We start from the raw sequence: 23,270 nt of genomic DNA, 5'->3' as shown, positions 1-23,270 counted from the left end.
GCTGTTTTTCTCTTCCTGTTTTCGCTCGTTAGTTTTTTTTGTTTTTTAGATTCATACATCCCCATGTGGGGTATCATTGGAAAGCCACACTCATTGGCTACAACCCTCCACAATCATTTTCAAGATCGGATCTAGATTGACGGAACTACTGCGCCAAGAGTAGGTAGTGGTATTTTGCGCAATACTGTGTAATTTGCACAAGCCTCAAATACCGGCATGTAACTCGAGAACCGCTGAACGGATTCTGTCGGATTCTATCGCTATCGACAGGCAACGAATAAGCCTTCAATTGTATATATATATTGTATTACAAAATATGCACACCCGAGCCACTAGGGGTCGCCAAAGTGCCGGTGGGCAAATCGTCCTAAAAACGTCCCATATATGGGACGGCGCATGCTAACTTTAACAGGACCATGTTTATACTCTGTTATATTTTATATAGGAGACTGGGGTTGTTTAAACTGTGGTTACCATGGAGACTGGGGTTGTGTTATGATTTGGGGAAGAAAATAACCCAATCTGCGGACTGACAGCTGAGCACCCAAACTGCGGAATGACAGAGGAACGGAGACGGTGGTTGCTCTTCACAAAACGTGGTGTTCTATTTATTTAGAACCACGAGAGCGATAATAGGTCACAAGACCAAAACAAAAGTAAAGAAGCTAATAAATAAACAAACATAAAGACGGGCGAAGGCACGTTACAAAAGAACAAAAAAGGCACAGCCGGGCTGGCACAGAGTAAAGAACGAGCTCAACTGAGAACTCGAAAATAAACAGGCAACAAAACGGAACACTAATATACACTTACTTAGATAGTACACTACAGGGCAAGGACGACGTCAACAGGAACAGGGTTAATGGAGGAATGGCGCCACAACGAAGTGAGGAAAGACACACACTTAAATACCAGACTAATTACAATTGGCCACACCTGGCCAGGCCAGTCTAAAACACAAACATCAACCAACTAGACACAAAAGCATTATTACAAAACACAACCAGACAGGGGAACAACCTCACACCAGGGAAGGGAATGCCAACAACGCCAACACACATAATGAAATCCCATTAATCATACTATTAATTACATTAATCACATTAGTTAACACAGGTAACAAGAAAGTCTGCACCATCTGCTGGTGACCACTAGAGGGTGGTATGAGACCACTGAAGGGAGGTAGGGGACCAATGTTTCTCTTCCCATCACAGCTCCTGATGAATTGAAAATGGGGGACCCTGATGTAAACAAGACAAACGTCTTTCTCTGGTCTGCATCCCCTTAACAATTGTGTGTATTGAGCTGTACTGTATTGTACCCATTCTGCAATCTGTTAATAAAGTTTTCAATCAATCAATCAATCAGCTTAACAGAGGGCTGAGTCTGGGATCGTTACAGGGTTGTTTATATTGTGCTTACTCCACAGTGGGGTGTCTCTGTGTTGTGTTTTGTTTGTTCCATGAGGCAATCGTCTTATGATTGGAACCTACGCGGAACGGACTCCGTGCGGCATGTCCGCAGTCGTTTGAGCTTTCATAGTCGAGCGGACCTCAGCGGACCTCCGCAGACCAATTTCCTACATGTCTCGCGCCAGTTTACACAATTTTCCCCACGCTGTTTAGACTTCTGTCCTGTCGTCGTCATCCGATGTCAAAATAAAGTGTCTAGGTTATCTCCGTTTCCAATATTTCGAAATAAAACTGTCAGTTTTACACACTTCATTTAGAAAAGCCATTCAAACTTTTCAAGTTTCTTCAGATGATGAAAAAAGACATGGTCCAAATGTAAATGAATTGGAATGGATGACGATTAGCGATAGTACAACTAAATTTAGCGTCATCTACCTGCCAACGTTTTACCGGACCAATCCTACCCATTTAATCATGATCCTACCCTACTCTCACTTGGCACGGAGCGAGTGTTCACTGTTCAGAGTAAAATGCAGATCGGTGTCACATTAAATGCAGGTCGATGTCAACCAAAACGCAGAGCAGCCAAGTGAGACACCAAGTCAGACACCAAGTGAGCGGCGCGGACGTCCGGTCCACGTACGTTCCGCTCGACTATGGAAGGGCCTTAAGGCCTGAATATACTTCCCGCATCCGCAGATGCGCGTTGGTACGTGTGACGTAATTTGCGTAATTTTCGTCAACGCTCTTGTCCGCACCATAACGCGTGCCTCTTAGATTTTGTGACCGCCCCCCAAAATGTGGAACGAGCTGCCACTGCAGATTAGGCAGGCCTCATCACTGCCCCGTTTCAAAGGCTTCCTGTTCCACCCCAGGTGAAAATCTGCATAAAATGTATACCTAGGTAAATGGAATATTTTCTTTTCATCTTTGACAGTGAATAACACCATGATAATAATGACCAAACTTAAAAAACTACCAATGAACTCATTCAGTACCCTCTTGAGATCATCTGTACAAAAGATCTAAGGAAATTAATAAAGGGAAGATGATAAAACTGAAGGTTCTGTATATACAGTACTGAATTCTCCCATCCGGACCAATGCAATTTGAAATATTATTATAGAATATAGAATATATGCTTATACATTACCTTATTATAGCCAATTCGCACATTTATATATATATATATATATATATATATATATATATATATATATATATATATATATATATATATATATATATATATATATATATATATATATATATATAGTATCTTTCAAATGGCCGAGTTCAATTTGGATATAGTATCACCAGGCGTGCATAATAACAGATACTGATATTTACTGTAATCGACTGTACTTTTTTATTTCCCCCACAGTGTAACCATTTTGAAACTAATTTCAGATCGAACTGTTCCTACATGGTCACAATAGTGATGAGAAACTGACTGCGTTTCAATATTTGTCAAAAACGTTACCTTTTGTAGCTTATTATCACGAATCATAACAATTATTGATATGATTCATTCAGAACGCTGAACTTTGAACCACCATAGTATGTGACAGGAAGTGTAGATCGGAGAAATTTCAATGCTGGCCGATAGCTATGAATCTCATCTACAAAATGGTCGCAGAAAAACTACAATTCCCATGGATCCACATTTCCATTTCCGGTTCCGGGTCAGATAGGCGATTGCATATCGAAAACTTAAAACGATATAAGTACACTTTTAACCTATTGCTAAACTATTGCCAACCTAACGTTTTACATTCTACATGCATTTGTGACATAGTGGTGATGTTAATACTTGAAAACGGTTGATTTTAAAATCACAAATTATTTTCATCATTCATAAAAATATGCCTATATGATTATAATGTCAAAAGGGGTCGGTACCGACCCCGTCGAGTGGAACAGGATAAGACCCACCTTTTCTCTCTGGCTTTCGACACCATGTAGCTTGTTGATTTTATGATCTTATTGTCTTACTGTGTTGTTGTTGTATCGTTTTGTTACTGTGTCCTTTGCTTTAAAATATTTTGTAAGTACTTTAAAATTTTTATTGCTGCCTATGTTTACCTTCTTTTTTCTTCTCTTTTTTGGTACTCTTGTTTTTTTTATCTATTTTTAGTGCTGCTTATAGTTTTTAATATGCTCCCTCTGTACAGCACTTTGTGCCCCTGTGGCTGTTAAAGCGCTTTATAAATAAAGTTGGATTGGATGGATTGGATATGCGCACTGACTTCTCGAGTATATTCGGGGCTTTAAGTGTGAAACACGCTATCTTTCCCGGTGCATATATGAGCAAGCGTACAAGTTTTTTCCATTTTATATAAAAAGTGTATTTACATAACAGAGGTTCTAAACTAAATGAAATTGCAAATTGAAAGTCTTAAACGGTTTTAAAAAGGTCTAGGAAAAGACTCTTTCTATCTGTCTCATTCTCTCTCTCTTTCTGTTTCGGCCTTGCCCCCCCCCCTGGTCTCTCTCTCTTCCTCTCTGTCTGCTGTCTCATGAAAACTGGCCGAATTGAGCGACAGAAAACTCCTTTCTGTAAGTTGTACCCAAAGTAATTTGCAATGTATTATACTTTATACTTATAGCACATGCATGAGAGGTCCAATGCGAGGTTAAAGAATGCTCTCCGACCTTGAAGCCCCGCCTAACTCGCCTCGTCGCCTGGCGACCTCACCCTTCTCTGAGACAGCGTCCTTCCAACTCGTCTCGTTACCTAGCAACTGGCCTATAAAAACTAGGGTTGTCGGTTTCGCGTTAATTAGATTAATTAATTACACAGCAAATTATCGTGTTATGAAAATTAACTCAAAATTTATTAAAAAAAATATATATATATATTTTTTTATTTTTTTTACATATTTTTTTATCTCATTCATTCCATAAGAACGTAGAATACACATTTACAGACTTTTTTTTAATATGGTCCATTTGCATGTTATTGGTATCTGATTATAGGGACATCTATGGATCTCAGGGAATGTATTCCCAGTGTCAGAAATAGTGTCTGTTACTAGGCTTGAGTAAATTGTAATGAACCAAATGAGAATATCAATAAAAGTTTTATTTTTGTTATATTGTAGTTACCATGGAGACTGGGGTTGTTTATATTGTAGTTACCATGGAGACTGTGGTTGTTTATATGGTGATTACCGTCGAGACTGGGGTTATTTATATGTTTATATTGTGGTTACCATGGAGACTGGGGTTGTTTATATGTTTATATTGTGGTTACCATGGAGCTGAAGCCACTTCTGCTTCGTCTCCTCCTACGATGCGACTTCCTTGATACGACTCCAGAAGCTCCTTCTCCTTGAAATCAGCTTTATTTACCTTCTCAAAGAGAGGGCGCTGTCCACACACTAGATAGATAGATAGATAGATAGATAGATAGATAGATAGATAGATAGATAGATAGATAGATAGATAGATAGATAGATAGATAGATAGATAGATAGATAGATAGATAGATAGATAGATAGATAGATAGATAGATAGATAGATAGATAGATAGATAGATAGATAGATAGATAGATAGATAGATAGATAGATAGATAGATAGATAGATAGATAGATAGATAGATAGATAGATAGATAGATAGATAGATAGATAGATAGATAGATAGATAGATAGATAGATAGATAGATAGATAGATAGATAGATAGATAGATAGATAGATAGATAGATAGATAGATAGATAGATAGATAGATAGATAGATAGATAGATAGATAGATAGATAGATAGATAGATAGATAGATAGATAGATAGATAGATAGATAGATAGATAGATAGATAGATAGATAGATAGATAGATAGATAGATAGATAGATAGATAGATAGATAGATAGATAGATAGATAGATAGATAGATAGATAGATAGATAGATAGATAGATAGATAGATAGATAGATAGATAGATAGATAGATAGATAGATAGATAGATAGATAGATAGATAGATAGATAGATAGATAGATAGATAGATAGATAGATAGATAGATAGATAGATAGATAGATAGATAGATAGATAGATAGATAGATAGATAGATAGATAGATAGATAGATAGATAGATAGATAGATAGATAGATAGATAGATAGATAGATAGATAGATAGATAGATAGATAGATAGATAGATAGATAGATAGATAGATAGATAGATAGATAGATAGATAGATAGATAGATAGATAGATAGATAGATAGATAGATAGATAGATAGATAGATAGATAGATAGATAGATAGATAGATAGATAGATAGATAGATAGATAGATAGATAGATAGATAGATAGATAGATAGATAGATAGATAGATAGATAGATAGATAGATAGATAGATAGATAGATAGATAGATAGATAGATAGATAGATAGATAGATAGATAGATAGATAGATAGATAGATAGATAGATAGATAGATAGATAGATAGATAGATAGATAGATAGATAGATAGATAGATAGATAGATAGATAGATAGATAGATAGATAGATAGATAGATAGATAGATAGATAGATAGATAGATAGATAGATAGATAGATAGATAGATAGATAGATAGATAGATAGATAGATAGATAGATAGATAGATAGATAGATAGATAGATAGATAGATAGATAGATAGATAGATAGATAGATAGATAGATAGATAGATAGATAGATAGATAGATAGATAGATAGATAGATAGATAGATAGATAGATAGATAGATAGATAGATAGATAGATAGATAGATAGATAGATAGATAGATAGATAGAAGATAGATGATAGATAGATAGATAGATAGATAGATAGATAGATAGATAGAGATAGATAGATAGATAGATAGATAGATAGATAGATAGATAGATAGATAGATAGATAGATAGATAGATAGATAGATAGATAGAAGTAGATAGATAGATAGATAGATAGATAGATAGATAGATAGATAGATAGATAGTTTCAAGTACAAGTTTCAAGTTTGTTTATTATTAGTCACAACAAAATACAGAATACTTTATGATGATGTTTCTGTATAGATAGATAGATAGATAGATAGATAGATAGATAGATAGATAGATAGATATATAGATAGATAGATAGATAGATAGATAGATAGATAGATAGATAGATAGATAGATAGATAGATAGATAGATAGATAGATAGATAGATAGATAGATAGATAGATAGATAGATAGATAGATAGATAGATAGATAGATAGATAGTAGATAGATAGATAGATAGATAGATAGATAGATAGATAGATAGATAGATAGATAGATAGATAGATAGATAGATAGATAGATAGAGATAGATAGATAGATAGATAGATAGATAGATAGATAGATAGATAGATAGATAGATGATAGATAGATGATAGATAGATAGATAGATAGATAGATAGATAGATAGATAGATAGATAGATAGATAGATAGATAGATAGATAGAAGATAGATGTGTCTCACCTATTTCTCCATTACCAAAGCTTCGTGGGCTGAAGAAAGTCTTCTACGAGAGAGACCTCGCTCCCTTCCGCCTGCCTGCTCAGTGTAACTATCCAACGGTTCATCTAGAGGATACACACACACACACCACACACACACACACACACACACACACACACACACACACACACACACATACACACACCACCACCATTAACCTCATCGTCATTAAAGGGAAACTTTGCTGATTTTCAAATGTTCTGTTTTCTGTTGTGAGGAGGACATGTGATAATCAGAGATAAAAATAATCCACATGTTCTGCTGTGAGGAGGGCATGTGATAATCAGAGATACAACTAATCCACATGTTCTGCTGTGAGGAGGACATGTGATAATCAGAGATAAAACTAATTCACATGTTCTGCTGTGAGGAGGACATGTGATAATCAGAGATAAAACTAATCCACATGTTCTGTTGTGAGGAGGACATGTGATAATCAGAGATCAAACTAATCCACATGTTCTGCTGTGAGGAGGACATGTGATAATCAGAGATAAAACTAATCCACATGTTCTGCTGTGAGGAGGACATGTGATAATCAGACATTTGTAGAAGAGGAAGACAACGATGGAGAAGAGGACAGAAATGTAATTTGCATGACGTTATTGTGGAATGTTATTAATGTTAGGAGTGTAATTATTTCAGTTTCAGATGTATGACTTGATGTGTTATAACTGTTGTAGTGCACAGCCAGCTCTCAGTGTGTTGAGGGGGCGTGGCTTAGTGCACCCTCTCTGAGCACAGCCAGCTCTCAGTGTGTTGAGGGGGCGTGGCTTAGTGCACCCTCTCTGAGCACAGCCAGTTCTCAGTGTGTTGAGGGGGCGTGGCTTAGTGCACCCTCTCTGAGCACAGCCAGCTCTCAGTGTGTTGAGGGGGCGTGGCTTAGTGCACCCTCTCTGAGCACAGCCAACTGTCAGTACGTTGTACATTGTTGGAAAGTTGAATTTGCCACCTTTCGATCATCACCACACTCAACCTATTGCGTGCTTCGGGTCTCGAGTTAGAAGACGGAACATCTGGGGAGCTCCCGTAGCTCACCGCATATCTCGGCGCTATTTCTGCGTCGGGGAAAACCGTGCTCGTCACGGATCTGGGGGACACGAGTTCAATTCCCGGACCCGCCGTCATTTCTCAGAATGTCTTCCCCTGCTCTACATCCCATTTCAACCTGTTTCTGTCGGTCATGCTTGACCAGAAAAGCGATAAACGCTAAAAAATAAAGTAAAAAAAAATAAATAAAGGAAGACGGAACATCCGGCGAGCGTAATTTGACAAGCCGCTCGGACGAGTGGCGTCCGGTTGTGAACGGTCCTGAACTGACCAGTGACCAGTCACCGCTGATGGCGAAAATGATTGACCACCGTCGTAGCCAAGGAGTGTCTGCTCCCAAAGCGATCCCAGACGGGCGCTCAGAGTGGGGGAAGGTGACACAAGAAGACGAAGAGGTCCTTTGTTTTGACGAGAGAGAGAGAGAGAGAGAGAGAGAGAGAGAGAGAGAGAGAGAGAGAGAGAGAGAGAGAGAGAGAGAGAGAGAGAGAGAGAGAGAGACGAAATAAAAGCAGTGGACGGCCATTTTGGATAATGACGCTGAATTATTGTGGTACACACATTACAAAAACCTTTGTGAAATACTCATTTTCCGTGGGATTATTATACACTTTGGACCTGTATGACTATAAGACTTCAGGCTATGGAACCGTTATGTTCTCCAGCTCCTACCTCTCTTAAAAACAGGCATCTGGCAACCACTAAACATAAATTTACTTCAGTGTGTTCAAACCTCTGTTACTCTATTTCATTAGCACTCAAAGTGATTTTTCTTTATTGTGTAAGAAACTTCAGAATGTTACCTTTCAAAAGAGAAAAGGTCCTTTGCGCTATATATATATAATATATATATATATTATTCCTAAAATTGCTGCACTTTGTTAAAAAATTGCATTGATCTGACTGTTGACTATGTGCAGTAGCTAATAAACAAGATTTTGCTGCATAAACATATGTATAATCCTAAACAACCTGCGTTGCCTATATTACTACATGCTATGCTAATTATGTCTTTAGCTGAAAGAGTTCCCTTCCTGCTGACTTGTTGTACAGAACTTTGTCACTTTGTCGCTTTGGATAAAAGCGTCAGCTAAATGTGTGTGTGTGTGTGTGTGTGTGTGTGTGTGTGTGTGTGTGTGTGTGTGTGTGTGTGTGTGTGTGTGTGTGTGTGTGTGTGTGTGTGTGTGTGTGTGTGTGTGTGTGTGTGTGTGTGTGTGTGTGTGTGTGTGTGCGTGCGTGCGTGCGTGCGTGCGTGCGTGCGTGCGTGTGTGTGTGTGTGCGTGCGTGCATGCGTGTGCATCCTACCACACAGCTCCAGGTCACAGTAGTCTATGGTAACGTTTCCAGACACCTCTACGTAGCACCAGGGGCCCTCAGGGTCGTTGTCAGGGTTACGACACTTGTTGGCTGGCAACAGGATCTCAGGGCGGAACTCCTTGCCCCTGCTGAAGGCGGTGGTCCGCGGCGACGCCCACTGCAGGCAGGTGTGGCCTCCCAGAGTGATTGACAGGTCTCCGATATAATCGGAACCTTGATTGGTCAAACATTCCCTGGTGGAGATTGCTTTAGGGGCAAGAGTGGGCGGGACATATGCTTGACCTGGAGAAAGAAGAGAGAGAGAGAGAGAGAGAGAGAGAGAGAGAGAGAGAGAGAGAGAGAGAGAGAGAGAGAGAGAGAGAGAGAGAGAGAAAGAGAGAGAGACAGAGAGAGAGACAGATCTAATGGGGATCCTTTAATAAACATAAACAGCGATAGACAGAGAGAGAAAGATTAGAGGTGTGTCTCAAAGTTTCAAAGCTTCTCTCTTCTTCTCTCCTCTCCTCTCATCTCCTCCTCTCCTCTTCTTTCCTCATCTCTCCGCTCCTCTCATCTTTCCTCTCCTCTCCTCTCATCTCCTCCCCTCCTCTCATTTCCTCTCTTATCTCCTCTCATTTCCTCTCCTCTCCTCTCCTCACTTTCCTCTCCTCTCCTCCTCCTTTCTTTCCTCTCCTCTCCTTTCCTTTCCTCTCCTCTCAGCTCCTCCTCTCCTCTTCTTTCCTCACCTCTACTCTCCTTTCCTCTCGCATATTATCCTCTCCTTTCCTCACCTCATATCTTATCTACTCCTCTCCTCTCCTTATTATTATATATATTTTACTTTTTGTCTTTGACAATTAGACCCCAGCTATAAATGTCATACCACATCTACTACCTGCACAAGGATAGTGAAAAGGTCCTGGGTTAGGTTTGGGTTAAATTAGAGTTAGGTTATCAGGTTATATTATATTATATTATATTGTGTTATATTATATTATATTGTGTTATATTATATTATATTATATTAGGTTGGGGTTCAATTACAGTTCAATTTGGTTAGATTAGATTAGATTTAGGTTAGGTTAGGGTTAAACTAGGGTTAAATTGGATTAGGTTAAATTAGGTTAGGTTAGGTTTAGGGGATGTCCGATATTATCGGCCGATATCGGCATTAAAATGTGATGTCGAAAAATATCGGTATCGGTTTAAAAATAATAATAATAATTTTTATTGAGTTTTTTACATTTCTATAACCTTTATTTACCCAGGCAAGCAAGTAAGAACAAATTCAGATTTTATTTATTGTCAAAAGTATGCATAATGTTAATTCCACAACAAGAGATATGTAATGTTAATTACCTGAAATTATTCCGTTTTTTGGGGGGGGAAACCCTGCAGTGCATATATCGGTATCGGTTGATATCGGTAATTAAGAGTTGGACAATATCGGTATCGGTAAAAAAGCCAATATCGAGCATCCCTAGTTAGGTTAGGTTAGGTCAAATTAGGTTAGGTTAGGTTAGGTTAAGTTAGGGTTAGATTAGGTTAAAGTCTGACGCTCCCCAAAAGTCACCAACATGTCTCTTGCCCCACTAGAGGAGACAAGTTATTAGACCATGTTTACTCAAACATCAAGGATTCATACAAAACTCTTCCCCTCCCCCACCCTGAAGACTCTGGCAGGAGCACTCATTCAAGGGTACTACGACTATGCTTGCACCTCATGGTACCAAAGCACCTCAAATGCGCTAAAAACTAAATTAGAAACATCCCAAAACAAACTGGTCAGACTACTGCTTGACCTGACTCCTAGAACCCACCTCACCCTTGCCCACTTTGACTCCCTAGGATGGCTTAGAGTAGAAGACAGAGTACAGCAACTTGCAATGGGCCTGGTCTACAAGAGACACTACACCACAAAGGTACCCATGTACATGTCAAAATACTTCCCAAAGGTCAGTGAATACCACGACCACAACACCAGAGGGAGCTCCACAAATCATGTTAAACCCAGATTCGGCTCAAACAAGGGACTAAACACGTTTCGCAATTATGCCACATCAATGTGGAACGCCCTACCCACAGCTGTAAAGGAATGTGAATCACTACCCACTTTCAAAACCACTCTCAAAGAGCACCTACGGGAGACTGCAATTCGAAACTGGCCCCTGTAAATGTCCAAACCCAACCTCCTCCAATGTACAGTTTCTTCCCCCTCAAATGTATATACTCTCTTTTTTTGACTATTTTTGTACTAATAAACAGTACTGTATATTTGTAGATCTGGTATGTCATAAATGTCTAGATGTAACAGTACTGTCTATCTGTATGTCATGTATGTCATATATGTCATGATGCATTGAAAATGGGGGACCCTGATGTAAACAAGACGAAAGTCTTTCTCTGGTCTGCATCCCCTTAACAATTGTGTGTATTGAGCCGTACTGTATTGTACCCATTCTGCAATCTGTTAATACAATGTTCAATCAATCAATCAATCAATCAATCAATCAATCAATCAATCAATCAATCAATCAATCAATCAATCAATCAATCAAACCCGGGACAATCAGACCACATCTCTTTGTTCCTTTTACCCAAGTACATCCCACTCATCAAACGTGTGAAGTCCTCAGTCAGGACAGTTAAAATGATGGCCTGAGAGGGCAGACTCTGAGCTGCAGCACCGGTTTCAACACATGGACTGGAGTGCGTTTGCTCCCCGGGCCACCCTGGCCTGGACTCTCACACTGACATTGACTCCTACACCTCCTCCGTTGCTGATTACATCAACTCCAACATTGACAGTGTCACCACCCTTAAACAGATCACTACATTCCCCAATCAGAAGCCGTGGATGAACAGAGAGAGGTCAGTACACACTACTAAAGGCACACGTGACACTGCTTTTAGATCTGGTGACACGCAGGTCTACTGTTCAGCCAGGGCTAACCTGAATAGGGGAATCAAGTGGGCCAAGCACAGCCACAAGCTATATAGTTAGGAAGTCTAGTATCCAGTTGCAGTAGCCTTGATGCCCTGCCACATGTGTCGGGGGTCAGAGTTGTTGAAGTTCTCTTTAGACAATCTCACCTCCTCCACCCTCACCTACAACACTGGCGTCCCGCAAGGCTGCGTGGCTGAGCCCCCTTCTCTACTCCCTTTTCACCCAAGACTGCACTCTTATACGTACATGGCACCAACACCATTATCAAGTTTGCAGATGACACGACGATGGTGGGCCTCATCAAAAACAACGATGAGTCGGCCTATAGGGAGGAGGTCCAGCACCTGGCGGTGTGGTGTGCAGACAACAACCCGGCCCTCACCACCAAGAAAACCAAGGAGCTCATCGTGGACTTCAGAAAGACTAGAGCCAAGGCGGCTGGGTGGCGTAGCGGAGATTGCGCTCATCACCAATGCAAGAGACTCCGGTCTCGAATCCCGGTGTCAGCATTGCCTGCGGCTTGGGCCAGTCGTCATACTATCTCAATTGACAGAGGTAGCGGGTGGAAGTCGATGGGTGGGGATTGGACGTTGTGGACAGCGACTCCTACAGGTCGGTTGGGTGACGCCTGCACAGCAGAGACAGGAAGTATCGGGGGCAGCATGAGCCTCCCACACGTTACACCTCGCCACTGAGAGTCCGCGCTGTCTGGTGAAAAGATGCGACAGGCTGCCTCCTTGTGTACCGGAGGGGACACGTGATGCAAGGCTTCTATCCTCACTACAGCCGACCAGTGGGAGGCATAGTCTAGCAACGTTCAAGACAGGGGAGGGGAGAATTGGCAATACGAAATTGGGATGGGAGAAAATAAGGAGAAAAAGTGGATAAAAAAAAAGGAAGACTGGCCAGTGTGCATGCCAAGACGATGCCTAATTGCCTCTAGGAATGGAATGTAACACATTTCATTCACAAGTTTTGTGTGAATGTATCTGAGAACGTATTTGAACACACCTGACGACCTGAGCTATTGTTATGCACAGTAGCCAGGTGGGTACTTGGCGAGTTGGCGCATGAGTCGAGTGCAGCGCATTCTTGTGTGCACGCGCGTGCACATTCGTGCATGTGCATGTGCATGCTCCTGCTCACAGACCTGGCGGAACGGCGTGCAACCCCGTCCCATGACCAACGCACCACTGAACAAGACAGAGGTTGAGCGTGTCTCCAGCTTTAAATTCCTGGGAGTCCACATCTCTGAGGACCTCTGAGGACAGTGGTGTAGTGGTTAACACCTCGCCTCACAGCAAGAATGATTCGATTCCCGCATGGGGACCAAGTTGCCGCGTTGCCAGTTACCCAGGTGGGGAAACTCCTGGGCCTTTCTGTGTGGAGTTTGCATGTTCTACCTGTGCTCGCAAGATAAACCCAATGGAAAAACATGCAGAACAGATCGCTACAGGAGCACTTCTGGATTGGTCTCCGGGCACAGCCCCACACCGCAGCCCTTATCTGCTCCCGGCTGCCCTTGGGAAGGAAGGACGACGGGATGGGAAAACTGCAGAGAGACATTTCATCGGCAACTCAGTGCATGTGTGTGTGTGTTCCTGTGGGTCGCCAATCTCGCATGTGTGTGTGTTAATCTGCATGAAAATTAAAGACTTATTCTTCTTCTGTCGGAATCTCAACACCTCATCACTGGTCAAGAAGGCTCACCAGCGCCTCTTCTTCCTGAGGAGACTGAGGAAAGCACACCTGTCTCCTCAGATTCTGGTGAACCTTTACCAGCACGCCATAGAAAGCATTATTAGCACTGCTGTGGCTAATGGGGATCCAAATAAACCTAAACTTAAACTCTGGTTGGATGCCAAATGTATTTTTGTTGTACTGTACTTGTGCTGTATAATGATAATACATTTGAATCAAATCTAATCTTAGGCTAGGTTAGGTTAGGTTAGGTTAGGTTAGGTTAGGTTAGGTTAGGGTAGGGTAGGGTAGGGTAGGGTAGGGTAGGGTTAGGTTAGGTTAGGTTGGGTTAGGTTAGGTTAGGTTAGGTTAGGTTAGGTTAGGTTAGGTTGGGTTAGGTTAGGTTAGGGTTAGGTTAGGTTAGGTTAGGGTTAAAAGTTAGGTTAGGTTAGGGTTAGGTTAGGGTTAAATGTTAGGTTAGGTTAGGGTTAAAAGTTAGGTTAGATTATGGTTAATTTAGGGTTAGGTAAGGTTAAGTTAGGTTAGGTTAGGTTAGGTTAGGTTAGGTTAGGTTAGGTTAGGTTAGGTTAGGTTAAGTTAGGTTAGGTTAAGTTAGGTTAGGTTAGGTTAATTTAGGTTAGGTTAAGTTAGGTTAGGTTAAGTTAGGTTAGGTTAGGTTAGGTTAGGTTAAGTTAGGTTAGGTTAGGTTAAGTTAGGTTGGGTTAGGTTGGTATATGATTTTATCTTGAATATATCCAGTATATTTACCACACATGGTTTTATAAAATTATCTTGAATATATCAGTATATTTACCACACATGGTTTTATCTTGAATATATCAGTATATTTACCACACATGGTTTTATCTTGAATATATCCAGTATATTTACCACATGGTTTTATCTTGAATATATCCAGTATATTTACCACACATGGTTTTATCTTGAATATATCCAGTATATTTACCACATGTGGTTTTATCTTGAATATATCCAGTATATTTACCACCAATGGTTTTATCTTGAATATATCTATTTATTACATGGCATTTTAACATTCGCCGAAATGCTTGATTGTGATTGGTCAATAGCCCCTGACAGCGGTGAATTATTTTTCGATAACCACCGGTGATTATTGTTTTTCGCAGCTGGAGCAATCAAGCCCACTGACACACACTGTTTCAGTGCAATCAGACACACCTGCCGGCTGCCTTGGGCTGACAGAGCCACAGAACAACTGCGTCTGCATTTGATCTCGTCTTGTCGATGGTGTAAAATGAATTAGGTATATTGTTAGTAAGTTAGCCATGTAATAAGCGGGATAATGTATAGCTATACTCGGTCATTGTCACAAAATAATTGACCTTCACTGACGTTTAAAACACCTCGGCGAGGCGCCTCGGTATTTTAAACTCTGTGTCGGTCAATTATTTTGCGACAATATACCTCGTACACATTATCCCTTACATATTTACCACAGATGGGGAAAGTGAATATATCAGTATATTTACCACAGATGGGGACAGTGAATATATCCAGTATATTTACCACAGATGGGGACAGTGAATATATCCAGTATATTTACCACAGATGGGGACAGTGAATATATCAGTATATTTAACACACATGGGGACAGTGAATATATCAGTATATTTACCACAGATGGGGACAGTGAATATATCAGTATAGTTAACACAGATGGGGACAGTGAATATATCAGTTTATTACATGGCGTTTTAACATTCGCCGAAATGCTTGATTGTGATTGGTCAATAGCGCTCGTCAGAGGTCCATTATTACTCGATAACGGACCTCTGCCGAGCAATAATGACCGCTGTTCACAGCTGTAGCAATCAAGCCCACTGACACACACTGCATCAGTGCAGCCAATCAGACACACCTGCCGGCTGCCGGCGAAGCTGCCGGCGATGACAGCACGGAGCGACAGAACAGAACTGCGTCTGCATTTGATCTCGTCTTGTCGATGGTGTAAAATGAATTAGGTATATTGTTAGTAAGTTAGCCATGTAATAAGCAGGATAATGTATAGCTATACTCGGTCATTGTCGCAAAATAATTTACCTTCACTGACGTTTAAAACACCTCGGCGAGGCGCCTCGGTATTTTAAACTCTGTGTCGGTCAATTATTTTGCGACAATGACCTCGTAGCTATACATTATCCCTTACATATTTAACACAGATGGGGACAGTGAATATATCAGTATATTTAACACACATGGGGACAGTGAATATATCAGTATATTTAACACATGGGGACAGTGAATATATCAGTATATTTACCACACATGGGGACACTGCAAGCAGCTCTCTTCACTGTAGGATCTTTGGTGTAGCACCACGGACCGGCTGGGCTCTTGTCAGGGTTACGGCAGAAATTCTCCTGGAGAACGCTGTCTGGCTCTGATGCGTTGAACTCTCTGGAAATACATAGAGATAATACATAAGGAATAATACACAACCAGGTGTTCGGTTATCACTAAATAATGCACAACGCGGGGCTAATTACCTCACAGGTGTGTTATTCCTTACGTATTATCTCATATTATAATGGCCACTTGCCAAAGACCAACATTTATTCATATTTTCAACATTAAAATATAAAGAAATGTGCTATTTATGCTTTGCTCACAGCTGACTTTCATTATAGCTCCTCTGCGTTACTTTAGCAACTACTTGACTGATGCCTGTGACAATGACCCAGAAAGCTAACTTTATGCTAGCAAGTCTTTCTGTCAATACCTTTGCCTGTGGTTAACAAACAGTGAATATGATCTGACAGTATGTGTGACAGAAAGGCTGGCGTGCCCCCTAGTGGCCCTAGGCGGGAGACGCTGCCCCCTAGTGGCCAGCAATAAACTATTCACTAACCACACCTCTCAAACAAGGCTCTAGCCGTGCAGTATATCAAAAGATAATCAACACCCCTCCAGCCAATCAGAATCGAGTATTCACGGCTTCCGGTTTGACAGCGGAAGAACATGGCTGCTTAACTCGCGAGCTCCCCGACAGCAAAATGATATAGCCCCGGAAAACATTTATTAACAACACCAGGGTATATATTTAATAGGGATGAAAGAAGGGGCTATCACGAGACGTAGGGCGAACATGATTACAACTGAAAAGGACGACGGAATGGCAGAGAATGACGACATAACGGGAGGTCAAGGTCCTGGCGGGATGGTGCCAGGAAAACAGCCTCTCCCTGAACGTCAGCAAAACAAAGGAGATGATTGTGGACTTCAGGAGGTCAGGGGTCAAGGACTACAGCCCCCTCAGCATCGACGGGGCACCGGTTGAGAGAGTCAACAGCTTTAAGTACCTCAGAGCCTACATATCCGAGGACTTGACATGGACCACACACATTGACAGTGTTGTGAAGAAGGCACGACAACGCCTCTACTTCCTCAGGCGCCTAAGGAAGTTCCAAGTCAGTCAGAAGATCCTTAAGAACTTCTACTCATGTACAATTGAGAGCATCTTGACCGGCAACATCACCTCCTGGTTTGGGAATAGCACTGCACAAGACCGAAGCAGACTACAAAGAGTGACACGTTCAGCCGAACGCACAATTGGAGGGGGGCTCCCCACCCTCCAGAACATTTACAACAAGCGTTGCACGGGCAAGGCTAAGAGAATCATTAAAGACTCCAGTCACCCGAACAACTGCCTCTTTGAACTGCTGCGGTCAGGCAAGCGATACCGGAGTCTCAAGGCGAGCACAGAAAGACTCAGAAGAAGCTTCTATCCCCAGGCCATCAGGCTGCTAAACGAACAATGAACGAACACTACACAACAACAACCACCAAACGCACATAGCACACACATCCACACGCACACACTCACTTTAAACAAACACACTGTAGCACCCACTCCACACACTTTATAGCACACACCCACTTTAAACAAACACACTGTAGCACCCACTCCCCACACTTTATATTTATTGATGAAGGATTGCACTACAACTCGTACACCTTACTGTAAATTGTACCTAAAATTGTACCTCATCCCATTTCTGCTTTGCACTAGATAGTACTGTACATTAGTACACTGCATAGTATTGTATATTATATGGTAACTCAGAACATTGTACATATGTCTATACCGAACACTGTGACCTCATTTTTCTTCTTCTAAATTACATGCTATATTATGTTATTTGATACTATCTTGTCTAGCACAGTCTCTGGAGCGTAACAGTAAGAAGCATTTTGTATGAAAGTATTCTGTACTTCTGTATGACAACTATTAAAGAACTTGAACTTGAAAAGATGGCGACGATGACTATGAACGAGAGGCCACGCTGTTGAACATATACAAGGAGCTCAAAGACTTCAGAAAAGACAATGAATGTCAATTTCGGGAAATAAAGAATGATATGAACAGAATGAACGACAGGCTCGGTGAAACAGAGGGGAGAATCGGAGAAAATGAAAATGTGCTTGATGCGGCAACGGTTTTAATCAAGAAACTGATACAGAGGCAGGCCGACATGGAGGCTAAACTGCTCGACCAAGAGGGCAGAACGAGGAGAGAGAACCTGCGGGTATATGGTATCCCAGAGGAGAAAGAGGGAAAGGACATGCATGGATTTCTAGACGGCCTGTTTAAGGACGCACTCGGCCTGCCTCATGACATGGACCTTCGTATCGAACGAGCACACCGGGCATTGGCCCCAAGGCCTAACAACCCGCAGCTGAAACCACGGTCAATCGTGGTTAAGTTTGGGAGCTACAAAATGAAGGAAGAGATAATACGCCGAACGTGGCAGAAGAAAAACGTCTCATGTGACAACGAACGCTTCTATGTCGACCATGACTTCCCCACTGAAATACTGAAGAAGCGAGGAGAATATGCCGAGGCCAAGAGAATAATGAAGGAGAAGAATCTCAAGTTCCAGACACCGTATCCAGCGAAGATGAGGGTATTCTACGAGGATGGCACCCGCCTGTACCAGAATGCAGCGGAGGCGACGGCGGATATGGCAAGACGTGGATTCAAGATCACCGTGGTGAACCCGACTACCGACCCGGATCGAGAGGAGATACTGCGGCTGTCTACCTGGCAGACAGTGGGAAGAAAACGGGGACCGGGAGACTACATGCAGGCGACACAGCAGGGCAATGGACATCACGGATACCGGGAGAAACTACAGGGATTCAGACGGGGAGAGTCGGAGGCGGACAATTAAGATAACGTTCAAGAAGCACGTGGATACAGATAAGTCACAGGGGCATTGTCATAGAATAAATAACGTCACAAAGTGCAAATGTGTATATAAAAGAAAAGAAAAAAAAAAAAAAAAAAAAAAAAAGTAATTTAAAAAAAAATATATACGTGAAATGAGAATAGAGGGCAATGAATAGGAGAGTATGCTAAAAATGTGGGAGGGGAAATATCCTGGAAAGGTATAACGAAATGAACCACAGTCCATTATGGCTATGTCATAGAAGTTGCAATGTACCAATATATATCTAAGAGGTATAGAAATGTTAATTGTTGGAAGAGGGAAAAAAAACGTTACCGTTTTGACAAGTTCAGTTGAATTGATCGCACTGTATATAGATTACAGTGTGAGCCATACGTTACATCAGGGTATACAAAATAGTAGGGGCACGGTTTTGGGCAACCTGCCTTGTGCCATATGCACTCCTCTGTTAGTCGAGGGGGACCAAGGTGCACGGCCACGGGTGAGTATCGATCTCACCCTTGGTACAATTGTTCTATCTGGGGTCCTATCGAATGTAGCTTGGGTAAATGTGGGGGGGGGGAATGTATTTATGTTTTTATATGTTCTTTTTTATTTCATTATGTGCTATACTATTGTATATATATATCTTCACAGTCTCAGGTTCTAGATATAGAAGTATTGGAGGTTGCGCCCCAGACATAGAGGTACTACGTCCTGGATTGCACAGGGGAGATACATTACGAGGAATATGGGGCTGATTAAAATAGTATCGTGGAATATAGACGGATGTCATCATCCCATTAAGAGAAAAAAGATACTGACGTTCCTGAAACAAAAAAAGACGGATATTGCACTAATTCAGGAGTCGCACCTGGATGAGGAGGAGTCGGCCAAGCTTAAGAGGGATTGGGTGGGACAAATATTCTATAGTACGTTCTCTTCTAGGAAGAGGGGGGTGGCAATATTGGTGAGAAAAAACATAGACGTGAAGGTGCACAATAGTTTCTCACATGATGAGGGAAGATGGGTTATACTGGATGCTGATTTGGAGGGACAGAGGACTACCTTAGCTAATATATATGCGCCCAACGGGTCGTCCTCAGACTTTTTCCATGAAGTATGTGAGGTGATCAGGAAAATAGGGAATAGCAACGTAATCATAGGGGGGGACTTCAACCTGGTTGGAAACACCTTAATGGACAAATCGTATCAACCCAGGACCGCTGACAACACAGGGAGACTGGCGGTTGGTGTACTGATAGAGGAATTGGGTCTAGTGGATATTTGGAGGGTTATGAACCCACAGGAAAGAGACTACACGTTTTACTCTCACCCGCATTCCTCATACTCTAGAATAGATTATTTCCTGATCTCTAGCGCACTGGTAGAACAAGTAGCAGATACTGGGATAGGGAACATTGTAATATCTGACCATGCTCCGGTTGATTTAGTGATCACATCCATGGAGGAAGGGCAACGATCTCGGAGATGGCGATTCAATAACCTGATGTTAAATGATGAAGGGTCGTGTGCATACATTAGAACTATATTTAAGGAATTCTGGGAACTTAATGAAGGGTTAGATGCTCGAAACAGCACAGTCAGAGACCAGACCCAGAAACGTGGAGAAACCTAAACAAATCCAAATACGAATTGAACAACATATATCAGAAGAAGGCTGAATATGCGTTATTTAGGACCAACCAAAAATATTATGAACAAGGGGAGAGAGCGGGTAAAATACTAGCGAATCGGGTTAAACAAATGCAAAGTCAAAATATTATATCCTCAATTCGTAATAAAGATGACAAGATTATTACAGACAAAAAGGAAATTAATAATGTTTTCAGGTGCTTCTACCAGGATTTATATACCCCACAGACGGCGGTGGATCAGGTAAAACTGGATGCGTTCTTCGACAAAATTAAATTACCGTCGTTATCGAAACAAAAAGTAAAATCAATGGAGGGGGGGTCTCGTTAGAGGAAATACACGCAGCAATCAACAGCCTTAAATTGGGTAAAGCACCAGGAGACGACGGGTTTACTCCAGATTTCTACAAACAATTCAGTGATATAATCGCTCCGAGACTATTAAAAGTATATCAAGATTCATTGTTAAAAGGGGGATTGCCCACTAGCTTGAGATCGGCCACTATTACGTTACTACAGAAAAAGGGCAAAGACCCTCAATACTGTGGAAACTATAGGCCTATATCCCTGAGCAATTTGGAAGAAAAAGTATTGGCAAAGATACTTGCGAATAGAATAGAAGATGTACTACCAACTTTGGTGCATTCAGACCAAGTGGGCTTTGTGAAGGGGAGAAACTCAGCTGATAATATCCGCAGACTCCTACACATAAGGTGGAAGGTCAGGAATGATACAGAACCTACAGTGGCCTTCTCATTGGACGCTGAAAAGGCTTTTGATAAGGTGGAATTTGCATTCTTATTTCACACGCTAGAGCGCTTCGGGTTCGGACCATCGTTTACTGGGTGGGTAAAATTGTTATACACAAATCCGATGGCATCAGTATTGACCAACGGGATCGTATCCTCGCCCTTTAATCTAGGGCGGGGGACGAGGCAAGGTTCTCCGCTTTCTCCCCAAATGTTTGCGCTCTTCCTCGAACCACTTGCTATCGCACTAAGGACTAATCAAGACATCAAAGGGGTAATAGCGGGGCAGGTAGAACATAAATTATTTTTATATGCGGACGATATCTTATTGGTATCCAGCAATCCCCAAACAGCAGCTGGGGTCATTGGAACTATTATCGAGTCCTTCTCCGAAATATCTGGATACACAATCAACTGGAGCAAGTCAGAAGCAATGCCTCTCTCTAAATGTTGTCCCCCTGCTATCAGGAGGGGTTGGCAATACAGATGGATGCCGTCAGGGTTGATATACCTAGGAATAAAGCTGATCCCAGGTCTGAAAGAGATAATGCAAGCCAATATTGCCCCTATAATCGAACACATTAGTGCTCTGACCCAGAATTGGGCCAAGATGAATATGTCCCTCCTTGGGAAGATAAACTTAGTAAAAATGATATTGGCTCCCAAATTAAATTATATCCTATATATGCTGCCGCTGACTCTCCCGACTCAGTTACTCAAACAGTATGACAAAGTCATTAATGTATATTTGTGGGGGGGCAAAAGGCCACTATTTGGTCGGGCCAAAATGTATGCAGCAAAGGAAAATGGCGGCTTATCCCTGCCTAAGCTAGACTGGTATCACTATGCGTTCTCGCTCTCCCAGCTCTCCAAATTGAATCACTCGACTGAGGAGGCACCTGCTTGGGTCAAGATAGAAGAGGAAATGGTGTATCCCTCATCTCTGGAATCCTTCCTGACACAATCAGACAGACCTATACCTCTTAAGAACCCTCTAATGGCGTTTGCCAGGGAAACTTGGAATCAGTCGCACAGGCTGACTGGTGATAGCCCATATCTGACTACAAGAGCCTCTATATGGTATAATAAAAAACTAAAGATTGGTAAGAAATCAGTCATATGGGACGACTGGATTAAAAGGGGGATACATGTACTAGGTGATATAGCCGGGGAAGATGGGGTTTTACCTTTTGAGGATATTAAAGAGGATTTTGGTATAGATAATAAAAACGTCTATAAATTCCTACAGATTAGACATTGTATATCGTCATCAATGGGAGGGCCAAAATGTGGCCCGATTACTGCAATTCAAGAAATATTTTATAAAGGATGGCGTAGGAAAGGCGGTGCGTCAAGATTCTATGATGTTATAAGAGAATACAATGCACCCAAGTTGGCGGGTCTGAGGCTGAGCTGGGAGAACGATGTACGTGAGGATATTACTGAGGAAATGTGGGAGAAGCTGGTGTCCAAATGGGGTAAATTCTCTCGGGAGGCGTAATCACAACTTATTTTTTACAAAGTGTTGAACAGAAGCTATTGGACGCCTAGTAAACTGGCCAGACTGAAATTAAGGGACAGTGACATCTGCTGGAGATGTGAGAAGGAGACAGGCACTTTACTACACATGCTATACGAATGTGAGAAGGTCCGGAAAATGTGGGATCAAATTGTGATATTCCTAAGTAAGGTTCTGAATGTGAAGATAAATAACGCCCCAATGGCATGTGTTTTGGGTATAGTACCAAAAGGGATTAAACTGCCTAAATA

The 23,270-nt window shown here is 41.5% G+C and overlaps 1 protein-coding gene across 1 annotated transcript in view; it reads right to left on the bottom strand.

Moving 5' to 3' along the window:
- Positions 1-23,270, bottom strand: part of f2 (coagulation factor II (thrombin)) — a gene marked incomplete at both ends in the record, with an annotated part of 44,102 nt that overhangs the window by 7,236 nt on the left and 13,596 nt on the right. The window contains 5 exon segments of the mRNA XM_084323810.1: positions 4,669-4,795; positions 6,878-6,920; positions 6,923-6,981; positions 9,269-9,562; positions 16,189-16,325. Of these exon segments, the coding sequence (XP_084179936.1) occupies positions 4,669-4,795; positions 6,878-6,920; positions 6,923-6,981; positions 9,269-9,562; positions 16,189-16,325 (660 nt within the window).

This window comes from Notolepis coatsorum (assembly GCF_963971535.1).
Source record: "Notolepis coatsorum genome assembly, chromosome: 1".
In the NCBI taxonomy this organism is placed as follows: Eukaryota; Metazoa; Chordata; class Actinopteri; order Aulopiformes; family Paralepididae; genus Notolepis; species Notolepis coatsorum.
This window is presented reverse-complemented; position numbering and strand designations above follow the sequence as displayed.